This window comes from Lactuca sativa, chromosome 7 (assembly GCF_002870075.4).
Source record: "Lactuca sativa cultivar Salinas chromosome 7, Lsat_Salinas_v11, whole genome shotgun sequence".
In the NCBI taxonomy this organism is placed as follows: domain Eukaryota; kingdom Viridiplantae; phylum Streptophyta; class Magnoliopsida; order Asterales; family Asteraceae; genus Lactuca; species Lactuca sativa.
The window spans coordinates 203,538,080-203,556,251 of NC_056629.2; the positions used below are offsets into that span (position 1 = coordinate 203,538,080).

An 18,172-nucleotide genomic window follows, 5' to 3' on the forward strand; every position below is an offset into this window, starting at 1 on the left:
GTATTTCAAGGTAAGTTCATACAAGTAATATTATACAAAAACCTTAGATTTTACGCAATTCTTTTGTTACTAACTCCTAACTGGAAAAATATTTGTATTTTAATTCTTAAATTTATAACCTAACAGATTGATATGCCAAGCATTTAGTTACATATTTAAATGAAAAGTTGCATATTTAAATGAAAAGTTGATGCATCTTTCAAGGAGTGCGTGAATTTGTTATTTTGTTTCCCATGCCTACAAGTTTGAAAGATATCAAACTACTTTAGTAGGTATATACATAGTGCTACTATTCATATTTGGATTATAACTTTTCAGCCTTCATAATTTAGTTCTTTCAATTAATTTTTCATGTATTCATGAAGTTGCTATTATCCATGTTTGGATAATAACTTTTCAGCTCTAATTTTGATGTTTGTGATATGATTTTAGGAAGCAAATATTGCAACCAACAACAAGTCTTGTATTTTGCAAGTTATATCTTCCATCTTCTTAAGTGTTTTTAAACATCAATTAAACACTATATATTTAAAGCATTTAATGTGGAACAAAATAGCCTTAACTATACCTCTTTATGATGTTCATTGCTTTCTTAACATGTGCTTTTACTATATAAAACATTTACTTTTTTCGTTCTTTTACAACCACTACCATATGATTGTTTGGTTTGTCACTAACGTCAAAAGTCGATGGAAAAGCATGTTTATGGTATTGAAAATTTCCATTTTTTTTTATTATTTTGAGTATAGCATTTTCATATAGTTTCTAATTATGGGAACATTTGCTTAGGTCTTCACAACCACAACTTCTGATGACCATAAAGCATTCCCCTACTCTTTTTTCAATAATCGAAACGATAGTGCATGATTATTATAAATATATTATAAGGACAGAAACAAAAGCTTTTACAAATTGTGTAAATTGTACGTTGGTATTAATTGTTGCTAGTTTTTATTTAAGTTGAAAGTATGTTGCTAGTTTTTTATTCGATTTGAAAGTATGTTCTTATTTATAAAATGATACGGCTTGATGTTTAAATTGGTGTAAACATGGTTATTATTTATTTGTTAATCTTGAATTTAATTTGTGACACTTGGGTAAGGATTAGTGGTAGATTCAGCACCTAATAGACCATTGCTAATTACATTAGTAACAATGATTAAATATATAGAAAAATTGTTCATTTACAAATAATCAACAACGGATAAACAACGACAATTAGCGACGGATCTTTGACAAAATATACTTGATCCAAAAGTCTTCCGCGATAGCCCAATCACTTGTTGATCCGTCGCTGCCCATTAGCTACCAAGGTTTTTTCGTCTGTATCCATCATTGATTTGTAACTAATGGCTTTAGCAACAGATTTCCCGACATAAATGTTCGTCACCAATACCTATGTTTCTAGTAGTGCAACACATATTAAAATCACATCAATCAGGGCTTCATTGGGTGTAAATAAAACTAAATTTAATTCTCAATTTATTGTTACATTTTTAACTATTGTCATGATTATTTAATCCAAATTTACTTATTTGGTCCATTTTAGATTTCAATTATGATACTATTCAAAAATACTAACCATTGTTTGTAAGTTAAAAAAACGTATTATGTTTTTATGTTATTATTAATTATTATTATTGTGCACTATTTTTAAACTAGTTATTACTATTAAAAAGTTATGAAAGATCATCCATTAGTTATTTTAAAACCATTAACTATTATTATTAGTAAATAATTCAAAAGTTACAATTTTATGTCTTGGTAGAAAATTTTATTTTTCATTGCACTTATGTGAAATCTTGTTATGTTTTATGGTTGACAAGATTTACATAATTAAAGGATGTTGTGTGAGAAGTAAAACTAGTGAACCATGTATGAAAATTTTGTAAAGGGGAGTTCGTATACTATGTTCATATATGTACATAATTTGGGTCGTAACCTTGTAATAACAAGAGCTAAACATAATCCGGGTTAGTCCGATTCTAAACCGGTCCATAAATCGGGTCCCATCACTAATATCTTCATACCTATTTAGGTGGTGACGTGTCATTCAATTTAATTTAGATTAGATTGAGATGTTAAATCTGTACATTTGTCACAACCTTAAATAGGTAGGAATAAAAGGTAGGAGTATATTGAATTTCTCTAAAATAAATATTGTTGAGACAATTGTAAAGCCCTGGTACCGTTTCGGTTTTATTAGATTCCTTTTTTCCGATCTAATGTGCTTCAACTTACCTTTTTTTATAATAAAAACATTTTTTTAATACCATATAATACTTTTAAAAATTATTGAGCATTAAGTGGTACAAATTTATAAATTGATTTTTTTTAAAGAAATAAACTAAATGTTTTATAAAACTTACAAAAATACATGGAAACTAAAAAATTACAAAAAAAAATGCATTGAAATGGCAAGAACTAAAATACCTATTAAAATTGCAATAATTACAGAAACATGCAATGAATGGTTAAATATTTCTCAAAATGAAACGATTGTCAAAAAGTCAAAACAAAGTTAAGTACCAGTTCAACATGTTCAACTTAACTGCTATCGATAACGATAACAACATGGATCTTCACAACACCTTTTGATTTCATTTTATGCCTCACGCCATCAACACCATTCAAATTCTTGAAATCCGCAAAAACATTCGACAACTCCACATACGCACCATCACTGTTAGCCTCTAATTCCACCATCTTTCTAGACGCAAGTTTAGCCATTTCCACATTTTTATAAATCTTGTTGGCATTTAGACGGTGCACCCTATGCTTCAGCAATCGGTGCACATGGCATACTCTGGATGAAGCGTAATGATTCATCCAAACGGATCAATCGGCCGTATAAATCAACCATACATCCATACTGCTCTACTCTTTGATCATAGATTAAGAATGCTTCCAACCTTCTTCAACAAGACCCGCTACACTACAAGCCTTTAAGATTGAAATGAAAGTGACCTCATTTCGTGTGATGTTTTTTTGTTGCATAAGGGTAAAAAGGTCAAGATACTCTTTACCATAACCATGCATGGCTAGTCCTCCCATGGCACCACTCCATGTGTAGACATTCTTTTCTTTCATCACCCAAAAAAACATTCATTGCCGTGTTAAAACCCCCACACTTTTCGTATATATGGACTAGTGCACTACCAAGAGTTGTGTTGATTTGTAGTTTTTTATACTTTATATATCTATATGCCGGTTGTCCCGCATCTAAAGCACTTAACCGAGTGCATGCAGATAATACATGAACCTTCAAACCTTTCATTTCCATTGCGTTAAACAGTTCGAGTCCGTTTAAAGGCTCCCCGAAACGCACGTACCCTGCTTTCATTGCGTTCCAGGCAATCACATCTCGGTCGAGCGTTATTTCAAACTCTTGGCGTGTGAATTTGATATCTCCTAACTTTGCACAGGCGACCACCATTGTTGTCTGAGTTACCAAATCTGGGTTGTTGATGCTAAAAAGCAAATCTTTTAAGTCCCTAAGAGACCCCATTTCAGCGTACAAATTAATCAACCCGCTTTGAACATGTGGGTCTTGATCCAAGGCGTATTTCAAAGCAGTCCCATGTACAGCCAAACCAAAATTCTTATCCACTAACTGTGCAGCAGAATTGATCAAGAACGTAAACAAGTAATTATCAGGTTTATAATTCGATTTTACAATTCTTTTATAGAAATCGAAGCTTTTTTCAGTAGTTGAGCTCTCTTGGAGTAAACTTTGATCAGAGAGTTTAAAGCAAAGACCGGAGGGACTTTCACATTGGTCCAATAGTTGAACAGAATAATCCATATTTTGTGGGTGTTTGAGGGCCATTGATGCAGCAAATTTAGATACAAGATCTGGGCCGTTTAGGAAACCATTGACTAGCAATTGTGAGTGAATTTACTTTTTTTTTTTTTTGTCATTAATTTCATAAAAGGAAAACTCTCGATATTATGTGGCAAAATAGCTTACCTAACATATACGAGGGTTAATAAACGATTTCTTGTTATCAGGAAGTTGTTTAACAACATTACATGCCTTGGATATCTTCATACCAACCAACCTAATGTAAGTCTCAACAAAACTCATGACACGTTAATTATTTATGGATCAATCATTATCACTGTGCATTACCTATATATACATGGTCTCTTGTACATTATTTTTCACAGGTTAATCAACTTCATTAATCTTCGATCACCTCTCAGAGTCTTTTGACTCATCTTTAGCGACTCAAAAAAATCCTACAATGGCTTCCACCTCCTACCTTTACATTTTTGCAATTGCACTATTCTCAATTACAACAAATGAGATGTGTTTTGCTTCCCGCAATTTGCTGCAAGCAACCACATTCCCGACACTGCCACAACCACAGATACCAACAATCCCGACAATGCCACAGCCACAGATACCAACAATCCCGACAATGCCACAACCACAAATGCCCACCATCCCCACACTGCCACTACCACAAATACCCAGCATCCCTAACATGCCCAAAGTTTCATTGCCTCCATTGCCTTCTATGCCTACCATCCCTAACTTTCCAACAACTCTTCCCAATATTCCTTTCTTTGCTCCACCACCTTCCAAGAAGTAGATTGTACAACGATATCAAAAAAAGAAAAGAAAAATCCATTATAGAGCTCGGGCGATTTGATTGATCCGGAGATTATAATCTTTTTTATTTGATCGCATTCATGATATTTGTGGCTAGATTAAATTGTTGTCGAGTGCTATCATTCACATGTTTTTGTGTTTTGTGTAATTTGATATACTTTGTAATATATTTTTTCTATTAAGGTTGATGATTTCCATTACTTTTATCTCAAGTGTTTCCTGGTATACAAAATTAGGCAACATGCTTGATATATGTTAACATTACATAACAAAAATTATTAAAAATATACTTTATAAAAACAATTATTTCATTTTACGTTTACTATAAAATACTGAAAATCTTATAATAAGATGAAGTATATATTATAAAACAAATATATATTACAATCACATTAATCAATGACTTCAATCCATGGTTTGAGTGAAAATAAAATAAAAATTTATTTTTAGATTTAATGATAACTTTTTAACTATTGTTATTATTAATTAGTAAAAGCTTATCTATTTGGTTATTTTTATGTTCGATTATGTAGCTTTTTTAAAATATTAACCATTATGTATAGTTAATTAATGTAATTTTATTTATCAGTTTACGTTAATACTTTATTTTTTAGACAAAATTATAAAAATAGTCCTAATGGTTTGTCAAATGTCACAAAGTCGGTCACTATTAATTTTCATTATGCAAATGGGAATTGTGGTTTGCAAAACATGCACGTGTGGCCATTTTACTAACTCCGTTAGTATTCAGGAATGACATTTTCGTCTTTTCAACTATAAAATGACTGAATTCGTGACATTTGGTAAACCAGAATGACCATTTTTGTAACTTGTTTTAAATTAATATAGATGATAGAAAATGAGTTTTTTTTTTATACTCAAAAGTTTGAGGCCATATGGGATTAATATTTTTCTTGTGTTTCACCTTGCATGTTTTGACTTCCCGAATAATAACATTATTCAAACCATCCACAACCGATCATACTTTGGAAGTAGGTATGAAAGAAGACTGTCATGAATCTGACTGTAGATTGTCTAAAGTGTCTTAGACATAACAAAAGTTTGTTGCAGGGTTCATCAGTGCTCCTGTAAGATTACAGTATTGGATTAAACACATGCTCACTTGGATCGCATCATGGATTTTATCACGAGTGATTAGTGAGACGATAATATCCTATATTCTTGAAACCGAGACGTGTGAATTTTATTCTGTAATTCGTTTGCACATTGATAATATGTAAACGCACCAGTAACTTGGTGTTATAAAACATATTGTTGTGTGTGATTTGATGGGTAGGTACAAGCGAGCATTGAGTCCAATTTTATCCGTTCCTTTTACCCAAAGTGGGATAAAAGCGATATATATGGGGCCCTCGAAGATTTAGTGATGACACCCTAAGCGCTTGGCAGAGCCAGGACTAAGTTGATGTGTTGAATTGTAGTGTGTTGTCAGTCGTCATAAATCGGAAATCGGGAAACAACACATGAACAGAGAGTCTGATTAAAATCCATGTCTCAGTTCATACGATATCTAGAATGGAGGAATATATGATCCCTTATCTACAGGACACGTTTCTGATATGATCAGAGTTCGACAGCGGCTTTTGAAAGCTACGGTTGTTGATCAGGTTCCGAAGTCATATGCAACTGATAGGATATAATAAGGAGAAAGAGGATTAATTATGATTTATTAATATATTATATGGATAATATATTAAAATAGAAATTATATTGTTTAATAAATATTTGTCAACAATTAATAATAATTAATTTTGTGGCTAAAAGAGATTAATTAAATAAAGGGGACTGATTGTGTAATTATATGATAGTTGCATAAATGGGCTAATGGACTCCATAGAAGTTGGAGCGGATGAAATCTATGGGGAAACCCATAAGAATTCGTGCAAGGCCTCTAAAGAGAGAGGTCATGGGCTCCTTAGGGCCTAAGCAGTGAAATTAGGGTTTTCTAGTTCAAAACCCTAATAGCCTACCAATATAAGGAACCCCTAAGGCCCCAAAATGTGGTGAAGTAATCCATAAGGGTTCTTGGACGTTTTTGGTGCTCCTCCTCCTTCTCCTAGGCCATCTTGTTGCTCATGGTGTTTGTGACTCCATTAGAGGTGCAACATTTAAGGCACTAAGCTTTCAAAGGTCAAGATCAAAGGGAATTGAGATTGTTATTGCTACATAAAAATCAATGTAAGATCTAAACTCTATTCTTTTGTCAATTTCGATTATTGTATGCTAGAATTAGGGTTTATGAGCGTTGGATGATTATTGCATGTTCATTAGACAAACTAGATCCAAAGCTTTAGGGTTTGCATGTACACCATATGATTGATGTAGTGCTCAAAGCCCATCAGATTTTGACCATACTAAAAAAGGTGAACTAAGTAGAGTTTGTATGTGCCTTTGATGTTATCTAATTTTTGTTTTGACTATGCTCAATGTTATGGGGATCCAAAGTAAAGGTGTGTTGGTTGGAGTCTATAACCAGCGATGGAGATAGAAGGTGAGGGGAAGGGGGAAAACTGTAAAAGGCTTATGAACAAGACATGTGTACTATCATAAGCATACCTAGGTGGTTCCCGAGGTAGCCAAGGAAAATTTTTGGGGATAGCCTTTTACTTTGATCTTGGATTCGGCACTCTGTATGTGTACTAAGAGTTGAAAATTTTGTAACCACCCATGTGTAGATAATGAAATAAGTACTTCAAGGTAAGTTCATATAAGTAATATTATACAAAAACCCTAGATTTTATGTAATTCTTTTGTTACTAACTCCTAACTGGAAAAATATTTGTATTTTAATTCTTAAATTTATAACCTAACAGATGTATATGCCAAACATTCAGTTACATATTTAAATGAAAAGTTGATGCATTTTTCGAGGAGTGCGTGAAGTTGTTATTATGTTTCTCATGCCTACAAGTTTGGAAGATATCAAACTACTTTAGTAGGTATATACATAGTGCTACTATTCATATTTGGTTTATAATTTTTCAGCCTTTATAATTTAGTTCTTTCAATTAATTTCTCATGTATTCATGAAGTTGCTATTATCCATATTTGGATTATAACTTTTCAGCTCTAATTTAGATGTTTGTGATATGATTTTAGGAAGCAAATATGGCAACCAACAACAAGTCTTGTATTTTGCAAGTTATATCTTCCATCTTCTTAAGTGTTTTTAAACATCAATTAAACACTGTATATTTAAAGCATTTAATGTGGAACAAAATAGCCTTAACTATACCTCTTTATGATGTTCATTGCTTTCTTAACACGTGCTTTTACTATATAAAACATTTACTTTTTTCGTTCTTTTACACCCACTACCATATGATTGTTTGGTTTGTCACTAACGTCAAAAGTCGATCCAAATGCATGTTTATAGTATTGAAAATTTCCATTTTTTTTAGTATAGCATTTTCATACGGTTTCTAATTATGGGAACATTTACTTAGGTCTTCACAACCACAACTTCTGATGACCATAGAGCATTCCACTACTCTTTTTGCAATAATCAAAAAGATAATGCATGATTATTATAAATATATTATAAGGACAGAAACAAAAGCTTTTACAAATTGTGTAAATTGTACGTTGGTATTAATTGTGGCTAGTTTTTATTTAAGTTGAAAGTATGTTGCTAGTTTTTTATTCGATTTGAAAGTATGTTCTTATTAATAAAATGATACGGCTTGCTGTTTAATTTGGTGTAAACATGGTTATTATTTCTTTGTTAATCTTGAATTTAATTTGTGACACTTGGGTAAGGATTAGTGGTAGATTCAACACCTAATAGACCATGGCTAATTACATTAGTAACAATGATTAAATATATAGAAAAATTGTTCATTTACAAATAATCAACAACGGATAAGCGACAACAATTAGCGACGGATCTTTGACAAAATGTAGTTGATCCAAAAGTCTTCCGCGATAGCCCAATCACTTGTTGATCTGTCGCTGCCCATTAGCTACCAAGGTTTTTTCGTCTGTATCCATCATTGATTTGTAACTAATGGCTTTACCAACAGATTTCCCGACAGAAATGTTCGTGACCAATACATATGTTTCTAGTAGTGCAACACATATTAAATTCACATCACTCAGGGCTTCATTGGGTGTAAATAAAACTAAATTTAATTCTCAACTTATTGTTACATTTTTAACTATTGTCATGATTATTTAATCAAAATTTACTTATTTGGTCCATTTTAGATTTCAATTATGATAATATTCTAAAATACTAACCATTGTTTGTAAGTTAAAAAAACATATTACGTTTTTTATTATTATTAATCATTATTATTGTGCACTATTTTTAAACTAGTTATTACTATTAAAAAGTTATGAAAGATCATCCATTAGTTATTTTAAAACCATTAACTATTATTATTAGTAAATAATTCAAAAGTTACAATTCTATGTCTTGGTAGAAAATTTTATTTTTCATTGCACTTATGTGAAATCTTGTTATGTTTTATGGTTGACAAGATTTACATAATTAAAGGATGTTGTGTGAGAAGCAAAACTAGTGAACCATGTATGCAAGTTTTGTAAAGGGGAGTTCGTATACTATGTTCATATATGTACATAATTAGGGTCGTAACCTTGTAATAACAAGAGCTAAACATAATCCGGGTTAGTCCGATTCTAAACCGGTCCATAAATCGGGTCCCATCACTAATATCTTCATACCTATTTAGGTGGTGACATGTGTCATTCAATTTAATTTAGATTAGATTAAGATGTTAAATCTGTACATTTGTCACAATCTTAAATAGGTAGGAATAAAAGGTAGGAGTATATTGAATTTCTCTGAAATAAATATTGTTGAGACAATTGTAAAGGCCTGGTACCGTTTTGGTTTTATTAGATTCCTTTTGTCCGATCTAATGTGCTTCAACTGATTTTTTTTATAATAAAAACAATTTTTTTTAATACCATATAATACTTTTAAAAATTATTGAGCATTAAGTGGTACAAATTTATAAATTGATTTTTTTTAAAGAAATAAACTAAATGTTTTATAAAACTTACAAAAATACATGGAAACTAAAAAATTACGAAAAAAATGCATTGAAATGGCAAGAACTAAAATACCTATTAAAATTGCAATAATTACAGAAACATGCAATGAATGGTTAAATATTTCTCAAAATGAAACGATTGTCAAAAAGTCAAAACAAAGTTAAGTACCAGTTCAACATGTTCAACTTAACTGCTATCGATAACGATAACAACATGGATCTTCACAACACCTTTTGACTTCATTTTATGCCTCACGCCATCAACACCACTCAAATTCTTGAAATCCGCAAAAACATTCGACAACTCCACATACGCACCATCATTGTTAGCCTCTAATTCCCCCATCTTTCTAGACGCAAGTTTAGCCATTTCCACATTTTTATAAATCTTGTTGGCATTTAGACGGTGCACCCCATGCTTCAGCAATCGGTGCACATGGCATACTCTGGATGAAGCGTAATGATTCATCCAAACGGCTCAATCGGCCGTATAAATCAACCATACATCCATAATGCTCTACTCTTTGGTCATAGATTCAGAATGCTTCCAAACCTTCTTCAACATGACCCGCTACACTACAAGCCTTTAAGATTGAAAGGAAAGTGACCTCATTTCTTGTGATGTTTTGTTGTTGCATAAGGGTAAAAAGGTCAAGATACTCTTTACCATAACCATGCATGGCTAGTCCTCCCATGGCACCACTCCATGTGTAGACATTCTTTTCTTTCATCACCCAAAAAAACATTCATTGCCGTGTTAAAACCCCCACACTTTTCGTATATATGGACTAGTGCACTACCAAGAGTTGTGTTGATTTGTAGTTTTTTATACTTTATATATCTATATGCCGGTTGTCCCGCATCTAAAGCACTTAACCGAGTGCATGCAGATAATACATGAACCTTCAAACCTTTCATTTCCATTGCGTTAAACAGTTCGAGTCCGTTTAAAGGCTCCCCGAAACGCACGTACCCTGCTTGCATTGCGTTCCAGGCAATCACATCTCGGTCGAGCGTTATTTCAAACTCTTGGCGTGTGAATTTGATATCTCCTAACTTTGCACAGGCGACACCATTGTTGTCTGAGTTACCAAATCTGGGTTGTTGATGCTAAAAAACAAATCTTTTAAGTCCCTAAGAGACCCCATTTCAGCGTACAAATTAATGAACCCGCTTTGAACATGTGGGTCTTGATCCAAGGCGTATTTCAAAGCAGTCCCATGTACAGCCAAACCAAAATTCTTATCCACTGACTGTGCAACAGAATTGATCAAGAACGTAAACAAGTAATTATGAGAATGGATCCGCCACTCTGTATGCGTACTAAGAGTTGAAAATTTGTAACCATCCATGTGTAGATAATGAAATAAGTACTTGAAGGTAAGTTCATATAAGTAATATTATACAAAAACCCTAGATTTTATGCAATTCTTTTGTTACTAACTCCTAACTGGAAAAATATTTGTATTTTAATTCTTAAATTTATAACCTAACAAATTGATATGCCAAGCATTCAGTTACATATTTAAAAATGAAAAGTTGATGCATCTTTCAAGAAGTGCGTGAAGTTGTTATTATGTTTCCCATGCCTACAAGTTTGAAAGATATCAAACTACTTTTGTAGGTATATACATAGTGCTACTATTCATATTTGGATTATAACTTTTCAGCCTTTATAATTTAGTTCTTTCAATTAATTTCTCATGTATTCATGAAGCTGCTATTATCCATATTTGGATTATAATTTTTCAACTCTAATTTTGATGTTTGTGATATGATTTTAGGAAGCAAATATGGCAACCAACAACAAGTCTTGTATTTTGCAAGTTATATCTTCCATCTTCTTAAGTGTTTTTAAACATCAATTAAACGCTATATATTTAAAGCATTTAATGTGGAACAAAATAGCCTTAACTATACCTCTTTATGATGTTCATTGCTTTCTTAACATGTGCTTTTACTATATAAAACATTTACTTTTTTCGTTCTTTTACACCCACTACCATATGATTGTTTTGTTTGTCACTAACGTCAAAAGTCGATGGAAATGCATGTTTATGGTATTGAAAATTTCCATTTTTTTTATTTTTTTAGTATAGCATTTTCATACGGTTTCTAATTATGGGAACATTTACTTAGGTCTTCACAACCACAACTTCTAATGACCATAAAGCATTCCACTACTCTTTTTGCAATAATCGAAACGATAGTGCATGATTATTATAAATATATTATAAGGACAGCAACAAAAGCTTTTACAAATTGTGTAAATTGTACGTTGGTATTAATTGTTGCTAGTTTTTATTTAAGTTGAAAGTATGTTGCTAGTTTTTTATTCGATTTGAAAGTATGTTATTATTAATAAAATGATACGGCTTGATGTTTAATTTGGTGTAAACATGGTTGTTATTTCTTTGTTAATCTTGAATTTAATTTGTGACACTTGGGTAAGGATTAGTGGTAGATTCAACACCTAATAGACCATTGCTAATTACCTTAGTAACAATGATTTAATATATAGAAAAATTGTTCATTTACAAATAATCAACAACGGATAAGCGACGACAATTATCGACGGATCTTTGACAAAATGTACTTGATCCAAAAGTCTTCCGCGATAGCCCAATCACTTGTTGATCCGTCGCTGCCCATTAGCTACCAAGGTTTTTTCGTCTGTATCCATCATTGATTTGTAACTAATGGCTTTAGCAACAGATTTCCCGATAGAAATGTTCGTCACCAATACCTATGTTTCTAGTAGTGCAAAACATATTAAAATCACATCAATCAGGGCTTCATTAGGTGTAAATAAAACTAAATTTAATTCTCAATTTATTGTTACATTTTTAGCTATTGTCATGATTATTTAATCCAAATTTACTTATTTGGTCCATTTTAGATTTCAATTATGATAATATTCTAAAATACTAACCATTGTTTGTAAGTTAAAAAAACGTACTATGTTTTTATGTTATTATTAATTATTATTATTGTGCACTATTTTTAAAGTAGTTATTACTATTAAAAAGTTATGAAAAATCATCTATTAGTTATTTTAAAACCATTAACTATTATTATTAGTAAATAATTCAAAAGTTACAATTCTATGTCTTGGTAGAAAATTTTATTTTTCGTTGCACTTATGTGTAATATTGTTATGTTTTATGGTTGACAAGATTTACATAATTAAAGGATGTTGTGTGAGAAGTAAAACTAGTGAACCATGTATGCAAGTTTTGTAAAGGGGAGTTCGTATACTATGTTCATATATGTACATAGTTTTGGTCGTAACCTTGTAATAACAAGAGCTGAACATAATCCAGGTTAGTCAGATTCTAAACCGGTCCATAAATCGGGTCCCATCACTACTATCTTCATACCTATTTAGGTGGTGACATGTATCATTGAATTTAATTTAGATTAGATTGAGATGTTAAATTTGTACATTTGTCACAATCTTAAATAGGTAGGAATATATTGAATTTCTCTGAAATAAATATAGTTGAGACAATTGTAAAGGCCTGGTATCGTTTCGGTTTTATTAGATTCCTTTTGTCTGATCTAATGTGCTTCAACTGATATTTTTAATAATAAAAACAACTTTTTTAATACCTTATAATACTTTTAAAAATTATTGAGCATTAAGTGGTACAAATTTATAAACTGATTTTTTTAAAGAAATAAACTAAATGTTTTATAAAACTTACAAAAATGCAGGGAAACTAAAAAATTACGAAAAAATGCATTGAAATGGCAAGAACTAAAATACCCATTAAAATTGCAAGAATTACAAAAACATGCAATGAATGCTTAAATATATTTCAAAATGAAACCATTGTCAAAAAGTCAAAACAAAGTTAAATATCAGTTGAACATGTTCGACTTAACAACTACCGATAACGATAACAACATGGATCTTCACAACACCTTTTGACTTCATTTTATGCCTCAGGCCATCAACACCACTCAAATTCTTGAAATCCGCAAAAACATTCGACAACTCCACATACGCACCATCATTGTTAGCCTCTAATTCCACCATCTTTCTAGACGCAAGTTTAGCCGTTTCCACATTTTTATAAATCTTGTTGGCATTTAGACGGTGCAACCCATGCTTCAGCAATCGGTGCACATGGCATACTCTGGATGAAGCGTAATGATTCATCCAAACGGCTCAATCGGCCGTATAAATCAACAATACATCCATAATGCTCTACTCTTTGGTCATAGATTCAGAATGCTTCCAACCTTCTTCAACAAGACCCACTACACTACAAGCCTTTAAGATTGAAAGGAAAGTGACCTCATTTCGTGTGATGTTTTGTTGTTGCATAAGGGTAAAAAGGTCAAGATACTCTTTACCATAACCATGCATGGCTAGTCCTCCCATGGCACCACTCCATGTGCACACATTCTTTTCTTTCATCACCCAAAAAAACATTCATTGCCGTGTTAATACCCCCACACTTTGCGTACATACGGACTAGTGCACTACCAAGAGTTGTGTTGATTTGTAGTTTTTTATACTTTATCTATCCATATGCCGGTTGTCCCGCATCTAAAGCACTTAACCGAGTGCATGCAGATAATACATTAACCCTCAAACCTTTCATTTCCATTGCGTTAAACAGTTCGAGTCCGTTTAAAGGCTCCCCGAAACGCACGTACCCAGCTTTCATTGCGTTCCAGGCAATCACATCTCGGTCGAGCGTTATTTCAAACTGTTGGCGTGGGAATTTGATATCTCCTAACTTTGCACAGGCGACCACCATTGTTGTCTGAGTTACCAAATCTGGGTTGTTGATGCTAAAAAACAAATCTTTTAAGTCCCTAAGAGACCCCATTTCAGCGTACAAATTAATGAACCCGCTTTGAACATGTGGGTCTTGATCCAAGGCGTATTTCAAAGCAGTCCCATGTACAGCCAAACCAAAATTCTTATCCACTAACTGTGCAGCAGAATTGATCAAGAACTTAAACAAGTAATTATCAGGTTTATGATTCGATTTTACAATTCTTTTATAGAAATCGAAGCTTTTTTCAGTAGTTGAGCTCTCTTGGAGTAAACTTTGATTAGAGAGTTTAAAGCAAAGACGGAGGGATTTTCACATTGGTCCAATAGTTGAACAGAATAATCCATATTTTGTGGGTGTTTGAGGGCCATTGATGCAGCAAATTTAGATACAAGATCTGGGCCGTTTAGGAAACCATTGACTAGCAATTGTGAGTGAATTTACTTTTTTTTTTGTTTGTGATTAATTTCATAATAGGAAAACTCTCAATATTATGTGGCAAAATAGCTTACCTAACATATACGAGGGTTAGTAAACGATTTCTTGTTATCAGGAAGTTGTTTTACAACATTACATGCCTTGGATATCTTCATACCAACCAACCTAATGTAAGTCTCAACAAAACTCATGACACGTTAATTATTTATTGATCAATCATTATCACTGTGCATTACCTATATATACTTGGTCTCTTGTACATTATTTTTCACAGGTTAATCAACTTCATTAATCTTCGATCACCTCTCAGAGTCTTTTGACTCATCTTTAGCGACTGAAAAAAAATCCTACAATGGCTTCCACCTCCTACCTTTACATTTTTGCAATTGCACTATTCTCAATTACAACAAATGAGATGTGTTTTGCTTCTCGCAATTTGCTGCAAGCAACCACATTCCCGACAATGCCACAACCACAGATACCAACAATCCCGACAATGCCACACACTAGTACAAAACGTATTTTTTAGTGCGATGAGGTTTTTTTTTTTGGTGAGGTTTTAGCCTACGACCGCACCATTAAAACACTTTAGCATTAATAAATCAAGGAACCACACTAACAAATGCATTTTTTGATGCTATTTTCTTTAAAAGCACTAATAAATGCATTTTTTAATGCTGTTTTTCAAAATCGCACTTATAAATATATTTTTTGATGCTGTTTTCTAAAACCGCACTAATAATAAATGTATTTTTTTGATGCTGTTTTCTTAAAAAGCATTAATAAATGCATTTTTTGATGCTACTTTTAAAAATGGCACTAATAAATGTATTTTTTGATGCCGTTTTCCAAAACTACAGTAATAGCAAATGCATTTTTTGATGCGGTTTTGGATTGAGTTCCCTCTTTATTTTTGTTCCCAGGCTGAAGCTCCTTCCAAAATTTCATTCCCCGCGCGATGCTTTTCTCTTCCCCTTTATATTTCCTCAATCTAATTTCATTTGGCCACACAAACCTTAATATCATCAACTACTGCCGCCCTCACCAACATCCTTGGGTCCTCTCACCCGTGATGAATCTGAATAATCTTTGAGGAGTCGACCTCCACTATAATCATCTTTGTCCATCGCGATCAACCCAGCTTCAAGACTGACATGTATGTTTCTGATTTATAATTTTGATTCATAAAATTACTTAATCTATATGTCTGATACTCTGATTTTAAGTTAGGTTGTAGAAGAAAGAAGGGGTTGGGCAAAGAAGCTTGTGATGTTCAAAGGAGAGCACATATCTATGCAGGGGATGATATAAAGGTAGAAAAAACCTAAAAAAAGAAACAATCTCATGTCTTTCATCTACAACAATTGAATCAGGCAAGTTTTTTCCTTTGTATTGATAATATTTCTAACCTATGTAATTTACCTTTTAATTAAATGGATTGTATGCCTTTTGATAAAATTACTTTATAATTTAATTAGCTTCTGAATTCCTACCCAAGTGAGGTAACAGAGTCAAAGGTGGGCATCATCTCCAAAAGTCTGCAAGATACCGAAGAGGGGCCATATGAAGATGGTGATAACGAAATTGAACACGTCTATATCAAAAAAACTTGAATATGCTTCTGTAGTTAACTTCCTAAACAACTTACATACCTGAAGTTATTATATCAATTTGTAAATAGATACAAGGATGAAAAGGTTAGAAAAGAATGTGATTTTTTATTAAGATAATTTGAATCTCTTGTATGGTTTGTGCCTTTACATCTATTATGATTTTTTGTTGTTTTGTTTATGTATTGTAAATCAAGCAGTTTATGATATTTTATGTTGCAATTCGTATTGTATTTTAAAAGACCGTTTATTTTCTAAGGATGTTCAATAACATCATCAAAAAATAACTCTATTTTCTAAGGCTGTTTAATAACAACATCAAAAAATAATTGTGTTTCTAAGGCTGTTTAATAACAGCATCAAAAAATAACTCAATAACTCTATTTTATAAAGCTATATTTTATAAGGCGGTTTTGGACAGCATCAAAAAATAAGTATAATTTATAAGGCGGTTCTGGACAGCATTAAAAAATAAGTATCATTTATGAAGCTATTTTTATGAGGCGGTTTTGGACATTTTTTAAGGCGGTTTAAGAACCACCTAAAAAAACAACACTATTTTATAATGCTATATTTTTTGAAGCGGTTGAATAACCGCATCAAAAAATAAAATAAACCGCTGAGACCAACAATCCCGACAATGCCACAACCACAAATGCCCACCATCCCCACACTGCCACTACCACAAATACCCAACATCCCTAACATGCCCAAAGTTTGATTGCCTCCATTGCCTTCTATGCCTACCATCCCTAACTTTCCAACAACTCTTCCCAATATTCCTTTCTTTGCTCCACCACCTTCCAAGAAGTAGATTGTACAACGATATCAAAAAAAGAAAAGAAAAATCCATTATAGAGCTCGGGCGATTTGATTGATCCGGAGATTATAATGTTTTTTATTTGATCGCATTCATGATATTTGTGGCTAGATTAAATTGTTGTCGAGTGCTATCATTCACATGTTTTTGTGTTTTGTGTAATTTGATATACTTTGTAATATATTTTTTCTATTAAGGTTCATGATTTCCATTACTTTATATCTCAAGTCTTTCCTGGTATACAAAATTAGGCAACATGCTTGATATATGTTAACATTACATAACAAAAATTATTAAGAATATACTTTATTACAAAAAATTATTTCATTTTAGGTTTACTATAAAATACTGAAAATCTTATAATAAGTTGAAGTATATATAATAAACAAATATATATATATATATATATATATATATATATATATATATATATATATATATATATATATATATTACAATCACATTAATCAATGGCTTCAATCCATGGTTTGAGTGAAAATAAAATAAAAAATTATTTTTAGATTTAATGATAACTTTTTCACTACTGTTATTATTAATTAGTAAAAGCTTATCTATTTGGTTATTTTTAAGTTCGATTATGAAGCTTTTTTAAAATATTAACCATTATGTATAGTTAATTAATGTAATTTTGTTTATCAGTTTATGTTAATACTTTAGTTTTTAGACAAAATTATAAAAATAGTCCTTATGGTTTGTCAAATGTCACAAAGTCGGTCACTGTTAATTTTCATTATGCAAATGGGCATTGTGGTTTGCAAAACATGCACATGTGGCCATTTTACTAACTCCGTTAGTATTCAGGTAATGACATTTTCGTCTTTTCAAGTATAAAA

At 32.0% G+C, this 18,172-nt stretch overlaps 1 protein-coding gene and 3 pseudogenes across 1 annotated transcript; 1 reads left to right on the forward strand and 3 right to left on the reverse strand.

Annotated features, from left to right (window-relative positions):
* Nucleotides 1-2,547: 2,547 nt before the first annotated feature.
* On the reverse strand, nucleotides 2,548-3,889 carry LOC128127431 (putative pentatricopeptide repeat-containing protein At5g40405; annotated as a pseudogene).
* Nucleotides 3,890-4,247: 358 nt separating this feature from the next.
* On the forward strand, nucleotides 4,248-4,598 carry LOC128127432 (protein PELPK1-like). Its single transcript, XM_052765906.1, has one exon. It carries the CDS (start codon nucleotides 4,248-4,250, stop codon nucleotides 4,596-4,598), a length of 351 nt encoding a protein of 116 aa, XP_052621866.1.
* Nucleotides 4,599-9,844: 5,246 nt separating this feature from the next.
* Nucleotides 9,845-11,009, reverse strand: LOC111894248 (putative pentatricopeptide repeat-containing protein At5g40405; annotated as a pseudogene).
* A 2,531-nt stretch (nucleotides 11,010-13,540) lies between these two features.
* LOC111893338 (putative pentatricopeptide repeat-containing protein At5g40405) lies at nucleotides 13,541-14,881 on the reverse strand (annotated as a pseudogene).
* Between the last annotated feature and the right edge of the window lie 3,291 nt (nucleotides 14,882-18,172).